Source organism: Eubalaena glacialis, chromosome 13, assembly GCF_028564815.1.
Source record: "Eubalaena glacialis isolate mEubGla1 chromosome 13, mEubGla1.1.hap2.+ XY, whole genome shotgun sequence".
NCBI lineage: Eukaryota > Metazoa > Chordata > Mammalia > Artiodactyla > Balaenidae > Eubalaena > Eubalaena glacialis.
In genome coordinates, this window is record NC_083728.1 from 39326647 (window position 1) to 39347750 (window position 21104).

The window sequence follows — 21104 nt, forward strand, 5'->3', positions numbered from 1 at the left end:
CTATGGTGCTTTTTCCACAAGGTAGACCTGGATAAAAAGAGCTCACGATATGTCAGGAAATCTAGTGACAGCCAATGAGAAAAGAGTTGAAACCAATGGTTAAGTGAGGTTTCTAAGTCAATCTCACTGCAGAGAATAGCTCAGATATTGGAACTGTGAGGAAAAGCAAACGTTAAACCTGAAAGTTGCACTCCTTTTTCATAATGGAGAAAATGTTCACCTTTTTAGAGGCAACAGACTGGAGAGGACGCAACTAGACCATATTCAAATCCATATAAACCTTTTAATTTACAAAGTCATATAAAATAACACACACAAAAATGCAGACTTCCCCATGTACTGTAGATAAGAAATCAAACAGGGTTGAAAGGCACACATTAATTTCAAATTTCATCATAGGAAGTCAGGTGACCTTTGCACCCAATGTAAAAAAAAGTCCTTAAGTTGCTCTTTGGAAAAGCAGTGTTTAAGGTTTTCCTGCCATGCTTGTTTATTCCTCTGGGATGTGGCTGTGGAGTTGTGGAAGAAATGCTCCCCTGAAAGTCTGGTTAAAACTGGTCAACTCTTTTGAGTGTTTTCATGGAAATGTCAGACAACCAGGAAAAGCTAAGGAAGAAGGCTGAACCAAAGGTTTAGCTTTGGTAAATTAGGCAGGGCTGCATTTGACAGCAGACAGGTAAACTGTGACATCAAGGAGCATTATTTTAATGTCGGGCCCAGCTAGGTTCTAAAATAATGGAGCCCAGGACTATGGAGAAATGACCACCAAGTTCAACGCAGCTCACTTGGCACTGGTTTCTGCACAAAACATTTCAAACTCAGTTCTTTTTGACATGGACCAGATTTTCCAAGTGCCCGAGCCACATCCAGGCTTTAAGCTAGGCCTCAGAAGTTCAGGTGTTGCCTGAAGATTCTTCACTAACATTCACCTCTAAGGAGAGGCTGAAAGAGGAATTTCCAGTGACAGCTTCTGGCTCAGGGCCCAAGGGTCCCCAGCCAAGGCTGTCTCAAGGTGGCCCCCAGAATTGCAGAGATCTCTCTTCTCAAACAGTTTTGTTAGAAAATAAAGCAACAGCCAATGTTTTTGGGCATCTGAAGTCCAGCCAGGCCCCCTGAGGTTTGCATCCTAAAAGAACTTCAAAATGGAAACAGAGTCTCAGCCTTACCCTTGCAACCCACATCCTTTGTGTGACAGGAGAATATTTATAAAAACATAATAAAATACATCTGATATTTCCCTCTAACCCCAGTACTGCTTTTTACCTTCTTAAAACTCACTCCTCCCAACACTGATGAACCAAAACAGAGAATGACAATTGAGGCAGCTGTTAATTGGCCCACATTCATGTCTCAAGGCAGAGACAACAGAGTAAAAAGTAGAGGAAAAAAAAAAGTCCATTATCGGCTTTTGATTTACAAAGCCAAAGGCCTTTAGGGGAAAGGCCGTGAGTCATATAAACAGACACAAATCCAGAACACTGGGTAGCGATAAGAGCAAGGCTTCCTTACCCCACAGACCAGCCAAAGGCCCTAAGTAGACAGAAGCCCCTGGGGAAGCTGAGAGCCCGTAAGTTGGTGGTCTTTGGGGACGGGGCTGCCCTGTGTCCGGTTCTTCTCTCCTGGACTGGTTGGGATGGAGACCTCACTGGAAGCCTTGATGCTGGGAGGTGGTTTTCATGAAGAGAGAACGGAGCCCATCTTCCTGAGCCCCAACCCAGAGTAGAAGCTGTTGAGACATGGAGTGGGTTTGAGGAATGGGTTTCCCTGAACCCCTGTCTCACTGTGTCTTTAGAAGGACTTAAGGGATCCCCTTTAATCCTGGCTGAAGGATCCCCAGGAATGGAATGGGACTTGCAGGTGGGGCAGTAACCAATGTCCAAGACCAGATGGGTCAATGGTCACCTTGGCAGATGTCACTCGGGACTGATGACACTGAGGGCCACTACTCTGACCCCTTGTCACCAACTGGTACCAGGTAACCCCACCTTTTCCCAGACCTTCACCCCCAGACTTTGACCTACAGGACAAAAGTGTATGCGGGGGCTCCCTCTGCCATTTTCACAAGATGGTAGTTAAAGGCACTTCTGTTAAGCAAAGACATATTTCTTTTCATACCTGAGTTTGGGGAATAAGATCTGTCCTTGCTACATGTGCTTTTAACCTGTCTTTCTTTTGACTTAGCAACAAAGCAGATAAGCACACGGACAGCTTCTAGCCATGCACTTGCAGGTTCTGCAGGGCATAGCTACACGTGGAGCCTTAGAGCAATGCCGAGCAGTGTCCTCTCTCCCGCCCCGCGTTACAGAAGAGGTGAACTGAGGCCCCTTCCACAGCGGGTAGCAGAGGGCAGAGTGAGGAGAGGGATGTGCTAGGCAGGGTGCTGGAAATGAGGCGAGGGTCTGGGTGTCCGGCGGTGAATATATGCTGTCAGCCTGGAATGTAAACATGGTGCAGGCCGTTGACCCAACGTCCGGGTAGGCCCGCCCTTTGTGTAGGCCTAGCAGGCCTGCTTTGCTCACTCCTGGCCGCCGGTCAACTTGTGGAACAGGTCCTCATCGAGCGTTTCATTCTGGTCCTTGGAACGGGTGGACAGGAAAATGTAGCCCCCGATGTACTCATGCACGACTTTGCAATCCGCACTCAGGCAGGTGAATGCGATGGAGACGTTCTGGTCAAATTCGATCGCCACCTGGAAGAGGAAGGCACAGGTATGCTTAAGCTCTGACAAGGACGAATGAGAAAGAAGCCGCTTGGCTGGAGGTGGTCCCAGAGCTGAGGACTGCTGAGGTGCTGACAGATGGGTTTCCCCAAACCCTGCAAAACCCACCGCTTGCATCAAAGCTTACAGAAAACGTCTCTGCTCTCTGGGCGCCCTCTTGTGGTGTCAGCTTTGCTGCACACCTGGCAAAACATTCTTACGCTCAACACAAAAGATATTTCCTGTCTGGCTCTTGTTTAGATGAAAGAACTGTCTAAGCACTCCCTGTGTGGAGGGGCAGAGTGCTTTGCAGATTTTTTAGTGGAGAGGAAAAGGCCCACGTGAATTTTCCTACAGCCACGGCCCTCACTCCTTCCCAGCTGGAAGTCATAAACTCTAACACTAGAAGAAATTGAAGCTTCACCCGTTCTCCACCTTGGCTGCCCACTGGAATCAGCTGGGGACCTTTAAGAATCACTGATCTACACAGAAACATTCTAGTCTAGAACCCTTCATTTCTCCCAATTCCTTCTTTCCATCATCCAACAGTGGGTGAGTACAGGCACATGTGTCACTTAGATGTGATTTACAATTTCATTTCCAAAGGTCCTTTTCAGAAGATGGCCTTTCAAAGAATTTTAACACAAAGTGTACAAAATGTGTTAGTTTACTAACTCTACTTTTGTCATACATTGGCAACCCCTTTAATATCTAGAGACTAGATATTATAAAATTAGGACCCATTTGTCCAGTATATACATAATATATACAGTAAAGTTAAACCAAAGGCATGTAACATATAGAGCAATGGATAAGTTGAAATGTTCAATAGTATACACCAGCAAAAATCTTTTTCAAGGCTCATTATTTTGCAACATCGAAGCTTTTCAGATGTCCTGAGGTGACAATGTATGATAAAAAGTAGAGCTAGTGAATTAACCAATTGGTAAATATCTTTGTTACAACTGATAAAAAAAAGCAGCATCTTGGATATGGAATTGTTAAACCGTCTCTGAGAAATGTACGTCAGGACTAGCTCATTAGGTTAGCAGCAGAGGGGCAGAAGGAAGTATAAAGGGAGGCATGTATGTGGATGTGTTCGTATTTATATTTTGCTTTCTGTCTCATTTTTAATGGAACATTAAGGGAATGTAGTATTTTAATCATAACTCTACCAATATCTTTATATAGAGGCCTGTTGCCATTTTTGTCTTTTATGAAATTTTTGTTGCCAAGAAAGGCAGGATTACATTTTTTTCCTTGTAGATTGAGTTGGTGTAGTGTATTCTTGGTTATCAAAATACTCAAATAGCTTTGCAACTTTGAAATGGTAAATATTCCTGATGTCTGAAAAAGCACAGTACATAACTGTATGATCTTACTTATATGAAAGTGGATGCTTAGTTGTACAGATACACAAATGAAACCTAGAAGGAGACATCAAACGGTAAACTGCTTATGATTATGGATGACTTGGTTTTTTGCTTCTTGTGTTTTTCGGTTTCCTATTATGCACATGTTAACTTTTAAAAAATAAATGTTATTTTAAAAACAAACAAATAAAAAAAGAATCACTGATCTCAGTAATTCCCAGAGTCAGATTTTTTTCTTTTCCAAACAGCGTTATTGAGGTATAACCGATGTATAATAAACAGACCTATTTAAGGTGCACAGTTGGATAATTTCTTTTTTTTTTTTAAATTGTAGTTGATTTACAATGTTGTGTTAACTTCTGCTGTACAGCAAAGTGATTCAGTTATACATATATACATTCTTTTTTAAATATTCTTTTCCATTATGGTTTACCATAAGATATTGAATATAGTTCTCTATATCCTATACAGTAGGACCTTGTTGTTTATCCATTCTATACATAAAAGCTTATATCTGCTAACCCCAACCTCCCACTCCATCCCTCCCCCAATCCTCTCCCCCTTGGCAACCACCAGTCTGTTCTCTATGTTTGTGAGTCTGTTTCTGTTTTGTAGATAGGTTCATTTGTGTCATATTTTAGATTCTGCATATAAGTGATATCATATGGTATTTGTTTTTCTCTTTCTGACTTACTTCACTTAGTATGATAATCTCAGGCTGCATCCATGCTGCTGCAAAAGGCATTATTTTGTCCTTTTTTTTTTATAGCTGAGTAGTATTCCATTGTACGTATGTACCACATCTTCTTTGTCCATTCATCTGCTGATGGACATTTAGGTTGTTTCCATGTCTTGGCTATTGTGAATAGTGCTGCTATGAACATAGGGGTGCATATATCTTTTTGAATTAAGAGTTTCATCAGGATATATGCCCAGGAGTGGGACTGCTGGATCATATGGTAATTCTATTTCTAGTTTTCTGAGGAACCTCCACACTGTTTTCCATAGCGGCTGTACCAAGTTACATTCCCACTAACAGTGTAGGAGGGTTGCCTTTTCTCCACATCCTCTCCAGCATTTGCTATTTATAGAGTTTTTAATGATGGCCATTCTGACTGGTGTGAGGTGGCACCTCACTGTAGTTTTGATTTGCATTTCCCAGAGTCGGATTTACATGGCCTTGAGGGTACAACAAGGTTTTCAAGTCACTGCCTTAGAGGCCATCTAATCTCAGAACATTGTTCTGCAAATGAGTCCAGATGGTCAACAGCCCTGCTGAGAGGAATCCATGGTTCTTAAAAAAAGAAAAATGTGAGTCTCTTATCCTCGCTCTACATTGACAGCTTTATACTGGAAAAATGGGAATGCCAAAGGAATGAGGTAAAGATCCTATATCAGCAACAGCAGAATGTTTTAAATCATCAGGACACTCAGGTGTGTCTGACTTGGTCTAGCACGTCCTGTGATGCAGGCATGGCCTGACCTGGTTCCTAAGGTGGAGATGATGGGGGCTGAGGGCTCCGGAACTCAGAGGCTAAGTTTCCTCCATTGGAGGTACACAGTTTCCTCCCCTGTGTACCTCGCTGGCTTCTCTGATACTTTTCCCCTTTGGGACTGGAATGCTCTCCAGGTGGGCAGTTGAGCCTTTGAGTTCTCAACCAGTTACACCTCTTGGCAGCCAGTCAGATGACACCTGTTTTGGATTTATTTTGTATGATATTTACATCTCAGGTAGTTTCAGCTAAGTAATTATCAGCCTAAATCTTACATAATCATACACTGAGTTGAAGGAAATTAATCAAACTGCTCAGCAATTTTAGAGTCTGTCTGTATGGAGACTAAGCCAACTTGTGTTAATTCAAAAGCATTTGGTCTGTGCTTGCTAGGAAACTGCCCAGAACTGCATGTGATTATTTTAGCAGACAATTACCACATGCTTGTGGTTTCTGAGTTCTAAGTATAATAACACCTTCTTAAAATCAAAATAAGCTGCAGTTCTGAGGGAACACACATTTATAGGCTCAATGCTGAATGTACCAAAAACTTTCACTTTACCTGCCGGATTTCCCAGTTTACATTCCACTGTTTCATATTTGTAAATCTCCATGTTGTAACTGGAATCCCAGTGGTTGCATCGATTCTAATCAACCTATTATATGAAACTCCCAGAATGTCATCTTTCTTGCTTCCTTTAAATCTGAAAAAAAATAATTAAAATATGTAACTGCTTCCTTAACATGATGTTCATTCACATACAACTTCTTAAAGATAATACCGACATTTCAAATCATTTCTGAAGAACAGACAATGAGGGATTAACTTTCTATAGAAGGGCATTTTTATTAGGATAGAATATGAAGGCTGGAGAGTAGGCTGTCCTGCAGACATTATTTAAGTGAAATTGACACCAGAGGAAAGCAAAATAAGAGGCAGTCAAGTCAGTTAATTCAAATTAGCACCAACTGTGTATGCTAGGTACCCTTCTAGGCACTGGGAATACAGCAGTGACCTAAACAGACAGAAGATTCCTGACTTCAGGCAGCTTGTGTTCTACTTGGGGGAGAGGGTCATGAATAAGTGAAATATACATGCCAGATAAGGTCATAAAGGAGGATAAGGCACAGAAGTGGGGCAAGGAATACTGGCAATGAGGTTGTTACAATTTTAAATGGAGAGGGAAGATCTCAGTGAGAAGGGAGATTTGATCAAAGAACTAATGTCTGTGAGGGAGTGAGCCATGTGGATATCTGGGGAAAAAGTATCTTAGGCAGAGGGCACAGCCAGTGCAAAGGCCAGAGTTTCTTTTTTTCCTCAGGCTCAAGGCACTGCTAGGAGGCCAGTGTGGCTGGGCACAGTGAAGGAAGGGAGAGGATGTGAAATTCCAGCACTAAGGTCTTGTAGGGCCACTGTAAGGATTTGGCTCTTACTCTGAGTGTGACACAATGCCTTCAGATGGTGGTGAGCAGAGGCCTGAAGCGGTTTGACTGAGATCTTAAAAGGATCACTCTTGCTGCTAAGTTGAAAACTTAGGGGACCCAGGAGAAGCAGAGAGATCTGGTAGGCACTGTGAACAGAGGTATGGAAGATTGTCATGAGCAGCCAAAAGTGTTTGGGCCATTTGTGAAAGGACAGTATTCTAAAATTAAAAAAAAAAAAAAAAAAAGAAAGAGTTCTACATTCTAGACCAAATGAGAATAAACTGAGCTCCATGAAACCACTTAAAATTGAACAGAAAGTGAGAGAGGCAAGTGAGCATTGTAATCACCTGACAAGGTAGTAGGTGAGGCCGAATTCAGGTAGAGACTGCCATGCCTGAATGAACCGCAGCTTGGCTTCGACCAGGGGCATCTGGGCCACGTTCTGATGGGCTTCCAGGATGCGGGCTGCCAGCTAAGCAGAAGTGGAAGATGTCAAATTCTCCTTAGCAGGCACTGACTCTCTACAGCAATCATCCCGTTGGCCCCGGGTCCCCAACAAGAAGAATGAATGCAAGGCCCAACTACAGCTCCACAAAGACAATTCCTCCCATTCATTCATTCATTCATTCATTCACTCTCTCTCTCTCTTTCTATAATACATGCAAATCACTGTGGAGAAACAGGAAGATGGACCAACACATAAGTATCTAAGCTTTATGTAGATGAAGAGTCCTGAGTTCTTCTTTCTGGGGTCTGTGGTCTCCATGGACAATGGTTCTACTTGAATCAGTTTATCTGTGTAACTTTCAACCCACTCTTATGGAAGCATAACTTAAAATTTTAATTTGTGGGGACTAAATCATTATTTTAAAATTAGGTTTATTCTGAGAATATTGCCATGTTCAGTTAGCAGTATAGTCACTGCTAACAAAATTCACAATAATTTCTTAATATCATCTAATACCCAGTTCACAGTCAAATTTCCCCATCAGCTGATTTTTCATGATGATGATCTCAGTCATTTTAATTATTTATTTTATTTCAGAAAATACAGAATTTGCTGCAAACAATCACCCCAACCAGATTAGCAGTACCTGTTTAGACTTGTACTTTTTTGCACACCTAGGTGACACAAAACATTCCGGGTTCATATCCATGTTTTCGAGACCGGAAGCCACCTGAGATGCTGAGTTCCGGTTTTTCATCCTCAGAAATGAAAGGATGTTAAGGACCTCTGGCTGGTAGGAGCTGTCCGCCATGGTTTTGCCCTTTGATGCCAAGATGCAGGCAGCCATCCACTGGGCATACTGACTCTCCTGCAGCAAACACCAGAGAGCTGAGAAGTAAGTTCAAATGCAAAGCAGCCATGCTGGGAACAGAGCAGGACCTGGGCTTTCATCTCTATGATACAAAACCGTCACCTTCCCAGCAAGGGAAGATACGAAGTGGCACACATTCAGACTGGCTGTTAACCACGTAATTTAAAGTCCAATGAGAGCTTTTGAGTCCTGTGTTGAATTTCTAGATACCATGGGGCTAGAGAATACGAATGCCAACTTTAAGAAATTCCGTGCAGGGGCTTCCCTGGTGGCGCAGTGGTTGAGAATCTGCCTGCCAATGCAGGGGACACAGGTTCGAGCCCTGGTCTGGGAAGATCCCACATGCCGTGGAGCAACTGGGCCCGTGAGCCACAACTACTGAGCCTGCGCATCTGGAGCCTGTGCTCCACAACAAGAGAGGCCGCGACAGTGAGAGGCCTGCGCACCGCGATGAAGAGTGGCCCCCGCTTGCCGCAACTAGAGAAAGCCATCGCACAGAAACGAAGACCCAACACAGCCAAAAATATAAATAAATAAATAAATAAAAATTAAAAAAAAAAAAAAGAAATTCCGTGAGGAGAAATTTGCATTTAAAGACGAACCAAGGAGGGACTTCCCTGGTGGTGCAGTGGATAAAACTCCATGCTCCCAATGCAGGGGGCCCGGGTTCGAACCCTGGTCAGGGAACTAGATCCCACATGCATGCTGCAACTAAGAGTTTGCATGCTGCAACTACGGAGCCTGCGAGCCACAGCTAAGGAGCCCGTGTGCTGTAACTAAGGAGCTGATGAGCTGCAACTAAGGAGCCGGCCTGCCGCAACTAAGACCCGATGCAACCAAATAAATTAAAAAAAAAAAAAAAGATGAACCAAGGACACAAAGGAGCTCCATGGGGCACAGACAGGTGAAAACCCAAACTACCCGATAGCGTCCTTGACACATATTTCCATTTTCATATCACATCTTATCTCTATGACAGAAGAAAATGAGGAAAAATCATTAACTGACTTCTCATATTATTTCTCCTCTGGCCTATCCTTAGTAAAGATTCTAATCCCATGGTAAGAATCAGGTCCATTGGTGGTGCTGAACCAGTTAGTGGTGGTTTCTATTGTTCTTTAATGTCTGTGCTCATTTGTTACCTCACGGAGCGAAGGGGAGTGGTCCCAGAAGCCGAGGGGATGCAGGTGAAGAGTCGAATTAATTCTTCAGGGCAACAGTAGGTGTGGTTCACTGAATCACTGGCCTCAATCTTCACCCTTCTAGCAACCACACCTCTTGCCATGTAATTTTACAGTCCCTCCCACCAGAGCCAGAGTGTAATTTCCCATCTCTTGACTTTGGGCCTGGCCATGGATGTGCTTTAGTCAGTGGAGCATGGGTGGGAATGACAGTGTACCTACTGATTGACTGCAAGCTTAAGATTTAGGAGGTCTCACACGTTCCCAGTTCCCCTCTGGCACTTCTGCCATCACTATGAGAAGAGCCTCCTCCCCAGGCAGCCTGGGACCCAGAATAAATCCCATGAGCTCAGCCTGCGATAAGGAGCCAGTCGAGCCAGGTGGATGGCTTGAAGCAGATCTGCCCAGATGCCCTCAGCCTGGATCACTCAATCCCCAGCCCACCTGCAGAATGTTTATTGGTATGTGTCTTTGTGATTGTTTGTTACAAAGCAATAGCTGACTGATGAGTGCTCTCATTTGAGAAAACACCTGAGACGGTTTGTCCTGAGGCTTAATAAAAGTGAAGTGACTTACCATTTTTGTGGTTTTACTTACATGGTCACATCTCAGATATACTTCATTCATACCATCAGCAACCGGGATTAGTAACTTGATTCCAAATTTTCTCCCTGCTACATTTACATCTGGCACAACTTCACAGCCTGAATGATAAAAGGTAAGGACAGAACTGACTTCTGAGAGATCTCTTAGACAAATATCAGATGTGCATCTAAAATAAAGACTTTGAACATAAGCTCCTCAGATTTGGTTCTCTTCTGAAAAACTGAGGAGCAGGCTGATAACATTAATTAAAGGATAACTAGATAAGTTATGAACATAACATGGATAAATAAAAATATTTCTTTTTTGGATTTCTTAAATAATCATCAGTTGAATTCATTTTTCTGGTTGATTTGGCTATTCTAACTCATATAATCGATTATTGAATATAAGCTTTGAAATGAATTAAAGCAGAGGGAATCCTCTGATTGTCACAATGATAAGGGAATTGAGTGCACTAGTTAATTAAATTTTTAGTTAATGGTGTTACCAGTACACTCACAGCCACTTTCAGAATTCAGGCACAAAAGTGATACTGAATTAGACATAACTGTTTTGGAATTCAGAGCGCTTTTCAGGATCCAACAATGTCTCATGTATTACGTTTATGACACCAATTACCACCACTTCAGAGACTTGGACACACTGGGAAAGAAGGGACAGCATAACACAAATAACCATTCACTGGTTTGCATTTCAGGTCCATGTTTCACAGGGAGGAGGAGCTGCAGGCAGGCGGCCACTGACAACCTGCGACATAAGAGGTTCCTCTGGGAGTGAACCTGCTTCACCGGTGGGAGTCTTGGCTTTCATCCGCTTGCTGGGCTGTGACAAGCCATACCAAGATATTGGACCCTCTTACCTCTAAGATTTAGTTTTTCTACTGGTTCTCCTTGTTCAAGTTCCTTATTTTTAAAGTAGGCTATAGACGTGTCTTTAAAGATGAACCAATATTGTTTGAAAGCTTTTAATATCAGCTTCTTGGGCCTGCAAATTAAAGTACAGTAAGCATTTGAAAAAGCATCCAGAAATGTAGGACACATCGCAAATTCAAGTGGATCAAGATGCTCTAGGGACCCTTTGAAACAACATCCTCTGTATTTTTTAAAATAATTTTCAAATTGCTAACTCATTTCTAAAAACTGAAAATGGGGTTTTGATATGAGATGCAGAAGTTAATGCAAAATCTCAGGAGCTAGACCACCTGGGGCTACACTCTGGCTCTGCTACTGTATAAATGTGTGACCCTGGGAAAGACACTTCATCTGTCTGGGCCACATGTACTGCTTCTGTGTGATGGGAGAGTATCAGCCTCCAGTTCACAGGGCTTTTGTGAGGATGGAAAGAGGTAATCTCTATAAGGTACCTGGCAAACTGAAGTGCTCAACAAATTATTATTATTATTACTATGATGATGTTGTGAGAAACATCCATGAATCTGGTGACATCTAAAATTTCAGTTTACTTCTTGAATCTGAAAAAGCTGTCTATATGGACAACACAATCTTCAGATTATCAGACATAAAAATCAGATATAAAAGTACTTTTCTGTACTTTCCTCTTGACCCTTAAGAGAAACCACGAGAAAATTCCTAGTGAGCCATGGAAATCACCAAAATCTACAGCTAATCTACATAGACTCTACTCTTATTAAAAAATATTTTGGCACAACGTTGTAAATCAACTATACTTCAATTAAAAAAATATTTTGGGGGAAGATCTCCAACCATGATATCCGTTGGGGCCAGAAAACTTTGTACTCTGGGCTAGACAAGGTTGGTGGTGCCAATGGCAGGCCTCAGCTGGGTCATTCAAAACAGAAAACAAGAGATCGAGCTGGGGAGTAGGGAAGGGGATACAGACGGACAGAGAAAAGGTAATAGGAATTGTATGTAGTTCAGTGGAACAATCCCAGCCTTGGGGGTGCATCAGGGTATCCCATGTCTGAGGGGTAGATTTCTGCATTCAAGAACAGAGGAAGAGAGGAAGCTTGGGCTTAACTGCACTCGTATATAATTTGGGGTAAGTCTTTTAACATGTCAGTACTAGTCTTCATTAGCTAAAAATGTGCTATCCTTAACACCAGGATAAGGGAGAAGATGTTCATTAAAAAACCAATGTATTACAGGAGATTATTATATAACAATCACACAATAAAATTGAAGAACATTATACGGAGTTAATATTTCTAGGATTTAGAAAATCACTACATTAAAATAGTATTTATCATGTTGAGAGTTGTAGGTAGTATAATTCTAAGGAACATATTTAAAAGATTACTTGTCTAAGAATCAGATTCTCCAAAGTTAATATTTTCAAAATAAAATCTAAAGACACAGCCTACAACCAAAAGACAGTGAAGTCTCAGTTTAGTCCTAGGCATCTAAATATTTCTATTCAGAATTAAGAATGAAACTCTGCTTCTCTATTTTAACTGGACTTTAAGAGTATCAAAAGACCTTAAATTCCCTCTACCATTTTCTTCCAGGTTGGTTCATCCTCCAGCTGCTTTCGCATATCCCCCAAACTAATGATGTTCCAGAGGCTGAGGCAGGGCAGGGAAGGAGGAGTGGAGAAGGTGGCTGGGTGGGGAATGGTGCACACAAGAATGAGATAGTTTTTTGTACACTGAAAACTGGATGACACTGTTGAAAGAAATTGGAGAAGACACAAATAAACGGAAAGATATTCCATGCTCATGAATTGGAAGAATTAACATTGTTAAAATGTCCATATTACTTAAAGCAATCTACAGATTATATGCAATCCCTAACAAAATCCCAAACACATTTTTTACAGAAATAGAATAAAAAATTCTAAAGTCTATATGGAACCACAAAACACTCTGAATAGCAAAAGCAATCCTAAGGGGGAAAACAAAACAAAACAAAACAAAATGAAACAAAACAAAAAACAAACAAACAAATGAAAAAACAAAGCTGGAGGTATCACACGCCCTGATTTTAAACTAAATCACAAAGCCATAGTAATCAAAACAGCATGGTATTGGCAGAAAAACCCATAAATTAATGGACAATTAATTTATGACAAAGGTGCAATGGAGAAAGAATAGTCTCTTCAATAAATGGTGTTGGAAAAACTGGACTGCTACAGGTAAAAAATGAAACGAGATCACCATCTCACACCATACACAAAAAACAACTCAAAATGGATTAAAGACTTGAATGTAAGTCTTGGATTAAAGACTTGAATGTAAGTCTTAACCATACCTAAAACCATAAACTACTAGAAGAAAACACAGGCAGTATGCCTATGCTTGCTAACATATTGCTAAGACATTGGTCTTAGCGATATCTTTCTAGAAAAATCTCCTCAGGCAAGGGAAACAAAAGCAAACATTTAAAAATTGGATAACATAAAACTGAGAAGCTTCTGCACAGCAAAGGAAACCATCAACAAAATGAACAGACAACCTACTGGATGGGAGAAGATATTTGCAAATGGTATATCCAATAAGGCATTAATATCCAAAATATATAAAGAGCTCATACAACTCACCACCAACAAAAAACAAACAACCTAATTAAAAACCAGGCAGAGGAGCTGAATAGACATTTTTCCAAAGACATACAGGTGGCCAACAGGTACGTGAAAAGATGTTCAACGTCACTAACTATTAGGGAAATGCAAATCAAAACTACAAGGTTAAAATCATCTCATGCCTGTTAGATTGGCTATTATAAAAAATACAAGAAATAACAAGTATTGGTGAGGTTGTGGAGAAAAGGGAACCCTCATACGCTGTTGGTAGGAATGCAAACCAGTGTAACCATCATGGAAAACAATATGGAGATTCCTCAAAAAATTAAGAATAGAACTACCATATAACCCAGCAATTTCATTTCTGGGTATTTATCCATAGAATACAAGAACACTAATTTGAAAAGATATATATGCCTTTATGTTCACTGTGGCATTATTTATAATTGCCAAGATATGGAAACAACCAAAGCGTCCATCGATAAATGAACAGATAAAGAAGATGTGGTATGTATATGTATATGAATATATACATATATATTCACAATGGAATATTAGCCACAAAATAGAATGAAATCTTGCCATTTGTGGCCACATGGATGGACTTTGAGGGTATTATGTTAAGTGAAATAAGTCAGATAGAGAAAGACAAATACCATATGATTTCACTCATGTGTGGAATACAAAGAACTAATAAAAAAACAAGAGACAAAATAAATGAACAAACCAAACCAAACCAAAACAAACACCTAGATAACAGAGATCAGAGTAGTAGTTACTAGAGGGGGAGGGGTGGGGCAGGGATGGCAAAATGGGTAAAGGGGATCAACTGTGTGGTGATGGATAGAAACTAAATTTTTGGTGGTGAGCACACTGTAGGGTATACAGGAGTAGAAATATAATGTTGTACATATGAAACATATAATGTTATAAATCAATGTTATCTCAAGAAAAACAAATTTCAGAAAACCAAAAAACAGAACAAGCAATCAATAAATGTCACCTGAAGAATGACAAAAAAAAAAAAGAAAAGAGACAGTGTCAAATACTCATGGAGCTTGTAATTAAAATAGGGAAATGTATAAGTAAATAAATATAATAAAATGTGGTAAGTCATACAACAAGGACATAGGAGTGGTGAGTAACAGAGTACACAACATTTAAACATAGAATGAAGGATCAATAAGAATTTGATGGGAGGAACAGGGAAAAGAAATTTCAAAAAGAAAAGTTCAGCGACTTCCCTGGTGGCGCAGTGGTTAAGAATCCGCCTGCCAATGCAGGGGACATGAGTTCGATCCCTGGTCCGGGAAGATCCCACATGTCATGGAGCAAGTAAGCCCGTGTGCCACAACTACTGAGCCTGCGTGCTGCAACTACTGAAGCCCGTGTGCCTAGAGCCCGTGTTCCGCAACAAGAGAAGCGACTGCAATGAGAAGTCTGCACACCGCAACGAAGCGTAGCCCCTGCTCACCACAACTAGAGAAAGCTCACATGCAGCAACAAAAACCCAACACAGCCAAAAATAAATAAAATTAAAAAAAAAAAAAAGAGTTCAGGCAACTGCATGTGCGAAATGCAGAGACGAGTCAGAACCTGGCACCTTGCTGGTAGGAGTTGGGTCAACACTTCTTGGACATCTGCCTCATGCTGGGTGCCGGGCTGAGCCATGGAAATGGGCAAAGAGGCAGTTTCTGAGGCTACAGCATTTCCATGTGTGGGGCTGATGGGGACCAGAACAGCAAGCAGACCAGGGCCACGGTGGGACTCTGAATGTCCACCTAAGGAGCTGGGCTTTATTTTCTAGAAAAATGGTTCTCAAATTCTGGTGTTCATCAGAATTGGAAGGGAACTTGTTGAAGATATACAAGCCTGGGCCCAGCCCCAGAGAGTCCTTCCTATTCAGCAGGTCCAGGTTAGGGCCCAGGCATCTTCATTTTAAGTAACCTTTCCTAACCTGGTTCCCTCGTTTGAGAAACACAACTCCAGACCAGTGATCTCCAAACTAAAACGTGGCACACCCAATCCTTAAAATATTTTGAGTACTTACCCCCTAACATATTTACGATTATTTATTTGTAATATTTGTAATATATACATTACAAAACTTATATAAACCTAAATTAAAAATAAATATATATGAAAAGTTTGGTTTGTTTCAAGAAGGGAGGTTATTGCTCAGTTATACAAACCCCAGTGGAGGCAGCACACTGTTGGCCGTGTTTACTAAATCACACTATTCATATTTTAATGCCGTCTACCTGTTTGTGAAGGTTTTTGTTGAAACAAGGCTGTTAATTTCCATCTTCCCTGATGTCAATCACTCACTTATGCAAATTGATCAGGATATGTTGCACTTTAATATTTTTAATAAGTGGGTTTAAAATACACTATCACTCTTAATTTGGATGCTTTAACACAGAAAAATTCTGTTTCCAGGTTTTAAAGGTGAGCAGATAATATTGTTTTAATAGGCAGTATCATTATTGGCAACACTGTGGCAATGGAAACATTTCCAAATAATTGTTTCAAAATGTTCTCTTCACAGCATTAATATCTTTCAAAAACTGGTTATTTTCTCACTCATTTTACAATCACCTTTTCCTAAATGACAGATTAAGTGCATTTATTATTTTGAAAGTATCTGGAGGCTCACTACTGATGGCCACTTATCATCACAGAAAGGTCACAGATTTGGAACTTCTTTTTTTTTTGGCTGCGTTGGGTCTTCGCTGCTGTGCGCGGGCTTTCTCTAGTTGCGGTGAGCAGGGGTTACTCTTCGTTGCGGTAGCGGGCTTCTCATTGCAGAACATGGGCTCTAGGCGCATGGGCTTCAGTAGTTGCAGCATGCGGGCCCAGTAGTTCTGGCTCTTGGGCTTAGTTGCTCCGTGGCATGTGGGATCTTCCCAGACCAGGGATCAAACCCATGTCCCCTGCATTGGCAGGTGGGTTCTTAACCACTGAGCCACCAGGGAAGTCCCTAACTCTTTTTTTTTTTTTTTTTTTTAAAGTATAACTCTTACAGGTAATTTTGCATGTGATAACCAGTGAGCCTTAGAGTAGGACCAAAGATTTTCGTGGTCACCCTCCATCTCTTTAAAAATACTGTAAAGATTCGACCAAATTTAAGAGTCTCATATTTATGAACTAAATCACACTGACAGTCTTCTATAGCACATTGGGTATGTCTGACTGGAACTTCTTTGCTACAGTAACTTGATTATGAATGACTCCATGAATGAGTTTTATTTGTAACCTCTCCTTATAACCCTGCTGAGGAGCCATTTATTCCAAGGTAGTCTCTCCAACAGTGGTTACACCTTACAGTTTGGGGATAAATCATGGTTTTTATTAAATGTGTAATTGACTATTAGGATTGTATCTTGCCTGATTTATATTTAAGGGTTTGTAGCAAGTAAAATCTTGAGAGATTGGGCATAAAGTTCTAGATTGATTGTTATCTTCTCTTAGCCCTTTCAAGATATCTTCCAGCCAACAAGAACTGTTTTTCCTTTATAGGAAATCTATCTTTTCTCTTTGACTTTAAAGACTTTCTCTTACCAATGGTTGGCCATACCAAGATGTACGTTTATACTTATTTATTTTGTTGGGATTTGTGATTCCTGAATTTAAGGAGTTTGTCTTCGACAATTATGGAAAATAAGCATTCTCTTTGGAATGTTTGCTTCTCCCCTTTTCCTTCTGAAACTCCTAGTTGAACCTTCTCATTCTGTCTATACCATATCTTCCACTTCTATCTTTCTAAGTCCTCTCTTTGTGTTTTGAACTTGATGTTTAATACATGTATTCAATTTTAAATTTCTATGACTATATTTTTCTTTTTTAGAGTTTCTAATATTGCCTTTCATTACAATTTTTACCTTTCAATGTACTTAATGATTGTAAACATACTCATTTTATGGTTTCTTCAGATTGTTCTATTACCTAAAATTATTAAAATGGCTAATCCTCTTATTTATTGGGCCTACTGACTTTTCTTTACGGTGGTTCATGAACTCACATGGTTAGTAATTTTTATTGGGAGGTTGTTTGTTTGTTTGTTTTGGGGGTGTTGCTGTTTTCTGTAGAAGGCCCACGCATGCTAGATTGTGAATATTTCCCTCCAAGTATTTTTGCAATTACATTTGCTAGGGTTTCATAGCTTTTGTGGTTCTGGACCAGTTTGTGTTTTATTTTTCAGAATTCTCTTATCATATAAGACATTTAAATTTAGATCTACATCTGTGTGTGGCACAGACCTTGGCTCTGACTTTTCAAGAGACATTTCATCTCCCCACACAGCACTCTATGCAAGGATGAACTTACTCTTCCTTCGACTGATGGGCAGTTTTTCTACTCCTTGTTAAGCAGAGAAGGCAGCTCTTGCAAGTTTCTGCCTTCAGGCAGCAGCTTCAGTCCTGGCTCACAGCCTTACAGGAGGCAACCCCACCTTGAATCTTGTGTGGGGATTAAAATCCCAGCCCTGAGCCATGAGAATCAATGTTCATGGCCAAATCCCCCTGTGCAGCTGAAGCTTCATTTGTAGAACTAGTTCCCTCTTCGTTTCCTGCAAGCTGAGATTTCCCAGTCTCACTTCAAGATCAACTTTGTATTGACAATTCTTTTTATCTTACCCAACATTCAAATGAATTTATAGTGAGACTGAGATTTGCATCAGATCACAGGCCATGTTGCTAGGAAGTGAAGTCCACTATTTATATAGTGGTTCAATAGATGTGGTTTAGGGGAAAAAAAAGAGCTTCACTGTCAAAGTAAAAACAATTAAAAATCAAAGGGTTAGTTCAATGCTCTTCTCCTGCTGAGGAAAGGAGGCCCAGAGAAATGAAAGGTCTATAAGGGTCACACACCCACTAGCAGCAGAGCTCCACTCTCCAATATCTTTCCTCCCTTCCCTTCTCCTTTTCTGTTTCATCCCCCCTCCCTTCCTCCTTTATTTTTTTCTTCCAGAAACCATATTATATATTACATTCAATGCCTTGAAACCTTTGGTAGATAAAGTGTCCACTGGTGAAATATGAGGACAACTTCATGAGTTTTAGCATAATAATCACCCTAAAGTGATACGGATGCAGGGCTTAATTTCAGGATATCGTTTCCTTCATCAAAAACATCTATAGGAAGAATATTGTCATCATTTGGTTTGTGAAGAGCTCAAATTGCTCTATATAGAGAATACGGCAACTGAATTTCTTTTAAGAACAATTATTAATAATTTATTAAGATATATTTGTGGATTCAAATTATTATTTTTTTCTGTAGCTCTGACTATAACAATATGCGTGGTTGCAACTATTTATGCCACAGAAGTTAAATGAATGACCCTATTGTTTGGAACCATCTGCTAAAATCACACTAAAAAAAAAAGAACCTTGTAGAAACCCAGTGACAAATATTGTTACCTTCGGACGCTTGTTTCTCATTTATAGCTGATTCATTGTTCATTCTTTCCAAGTCTTTCTTTGCATCATATGTTAAAAAAAGCGACTTGTGTTTCTTTTCAAGCCAACTGACTCAGTGAAGTGTCAGCTTGTTAAGAAAAGTCAACAAACCATAAAGTAACAGATAGAACTTCAAAGGGACCCTACTCCTTTCATCCTAACCCACCTTGGCACCATCACAAATGTGGCAGCCCTTTCTTTCCATGAAGAAGGTAAAAAACTTCTCTGCCTTTTTAACAGTTTCAGATTGACCTGAGGTGACTGGGGAGTTTATCAGAAATACTTTAACAGACGAAGGTAGATAAACTAAGGTGACTACTCTCTATAAGCCCAGGATCAAAGTTCTAGAGACAACTAATTTTTAAACCACGAAAGAGCTTTCAAATGGTGTGAGAGTCCTGAGCAGGTGGACCATAGAAGGAATTCCAGTCTGGCATATGTGTTCAGTATCACTGACACCAGCCATGTTTACACCACCATTTAATGAGCCAGGCACCATGCTCAATGCTTCATATGCATCATTTAATTTAATTCTCCCAACAAGCCTAAGGGGAGGTATATCCCCACTTTATAGATCAGGAAACTGAGGCTCAGGGACATAAGGACAATGCCTGAGGTCACCCAGCTGGTGTGCATAGTGGAGCTAGGACTCCATCCATTGCCTGATGCCAAAGCTCATGCTCTTACCTTTGAACCATGAACCTGCCTAATGGATGTTCAATTTAAACTCCTAGACTCTTTACCTGCAAGATTTTGCGTAACTCCTTTCCTCTTCAAGGGTGACTTACCTAAATAATCTGAGATTATCTGCAAGTTTAGGGATATCAGTAATGTCCTCCTAAGGAAAAGCAGATAACATTTGACAAGCAGTAATTAGACAGGTGGTGCTGATACTCTGTACCTGCACTGTCCCACACTGTAGCCACCCGCCATGTGTAGCTATTTACATTAGAATTAATGAAAATTAAATAAATTGAAAAACTCAGTTCCTCAGTCACACCAGCTACATTTCCAGTTGTTACCCTGGGGGTGAGGTGGGGGAGGGTTAGGACTGGGATCGGGCACTTGTGGGGCTTCTGGGGTGACTGGTAAAGTTCTAGTTCTTGATTTGGGTGGTGACTCGGATGATAAATTAATACTAATTTGTTAAGCTGTATGTTTTTGTATTTTTTACTTTTCTGTGTCATATATTACACAAATGAAAAAAGATTTAAAAAACTACCACACACTATTATTCAAGTTAAAAATTTGAGTTAGAAACTACTAATTTGGGGCTTCCCTGGTGGTGCAGTGGTTAAGAATCCGCCTGCCAATGCAGGGGACACGGGTTTGAGCTCTGGTCCGGGAAGATCCCACATGCTGCAGAGCAACTAAGCCCGTGCACCACAACTACTGAGCCCATGTGCCACAACTACTGAAGCCCACGTGCCTAGAGCCCGTGCTACTCAACAAGAGAAGCCACCGCAATGAGAAGCCTGCATACCGCGATGAAGAGTAGCCCCTGCTAGCTGCAACTAGAGAAAGCCCGCGCGCAGCAACGAAGACCCAACGCAGCCAAAAATAAATAAATAAAATAAATAAATGTATTAAAAAAAACTACTACTTTTATGTATAAACAAAATATTTTACAATGTTTACATCAGAGTGGATAAGTCTAGCTATATCTAGTTCACTGATTAAACTCTCAGAAGGAATCTCGTTCAAAGTTCATTCTGCGGTGTAGGTTGGTGCCTTTTTTCAAACTGAAAAGACTATTGTTTGGCATCAAATAAAAATACTGAGGGAGGTGAGAAGGGAATTTTTAATTTATTCTAAGAAGGATGACTTTTCCATTGTAAGTATTTAGTGGAGGATGTAGACAAAAGAGAAGTCCAATTTCATGGGGCCCATGTCTCTGATAAATGTGATTCAGGGCCTGAATCTCTACAGAATCTGGGAATTCAGTTTGTATGAAGTATTTGCTTTGGCATGATACCAATTTCCTATTTTAAGGAATTTAACCATAATAGAACACACATTAAATACAAAACTATATAATGACTCATTTTTATC

At 40.5% G+C, this 21104-nt stretch overlaps 1 protein-coding gene across 1 annotated transcript in view; it reads right to left on the reverse strand.

Moving 5' to 3' along the window:
* Positions 1–324: 324 nt before the first annotated feature.
* The window catches only part of FERMT1 (FERM domain containing kindlin 1), a 47107-nt gene continuing 26327 nt past the window's right edge, over positions 325–21104 (reverse strand). The window contains exons 9-15 of the mRNA XM_061210394.1: positions 19841–19890; positions 10955–11079; positions 10087–10193; positions 8084–8305; positions 7337–7461; positions 6127–6268; positions 325–2689 (exon numbers count right to left, since the gene is read on the reverse strand). Of these exons, the coding sequence (XP_061066377.1) occupies positions 2516–2689; positions 6127–6268; positions 7337–7461; positions 8084–8305; positions 10087–10193; positions 10955–11079; positions 19841–19890 (945 nt within the window). The 3' untranslated portion in view covers positions 325–2515. The remainder of the gene's footprint in view (positions 2690–6126; positions 6269–7336; positions 7462–8083; positions 8306–10086; positions 10194–10954; positions 11080–19840; positions 19891–21104) is intronic.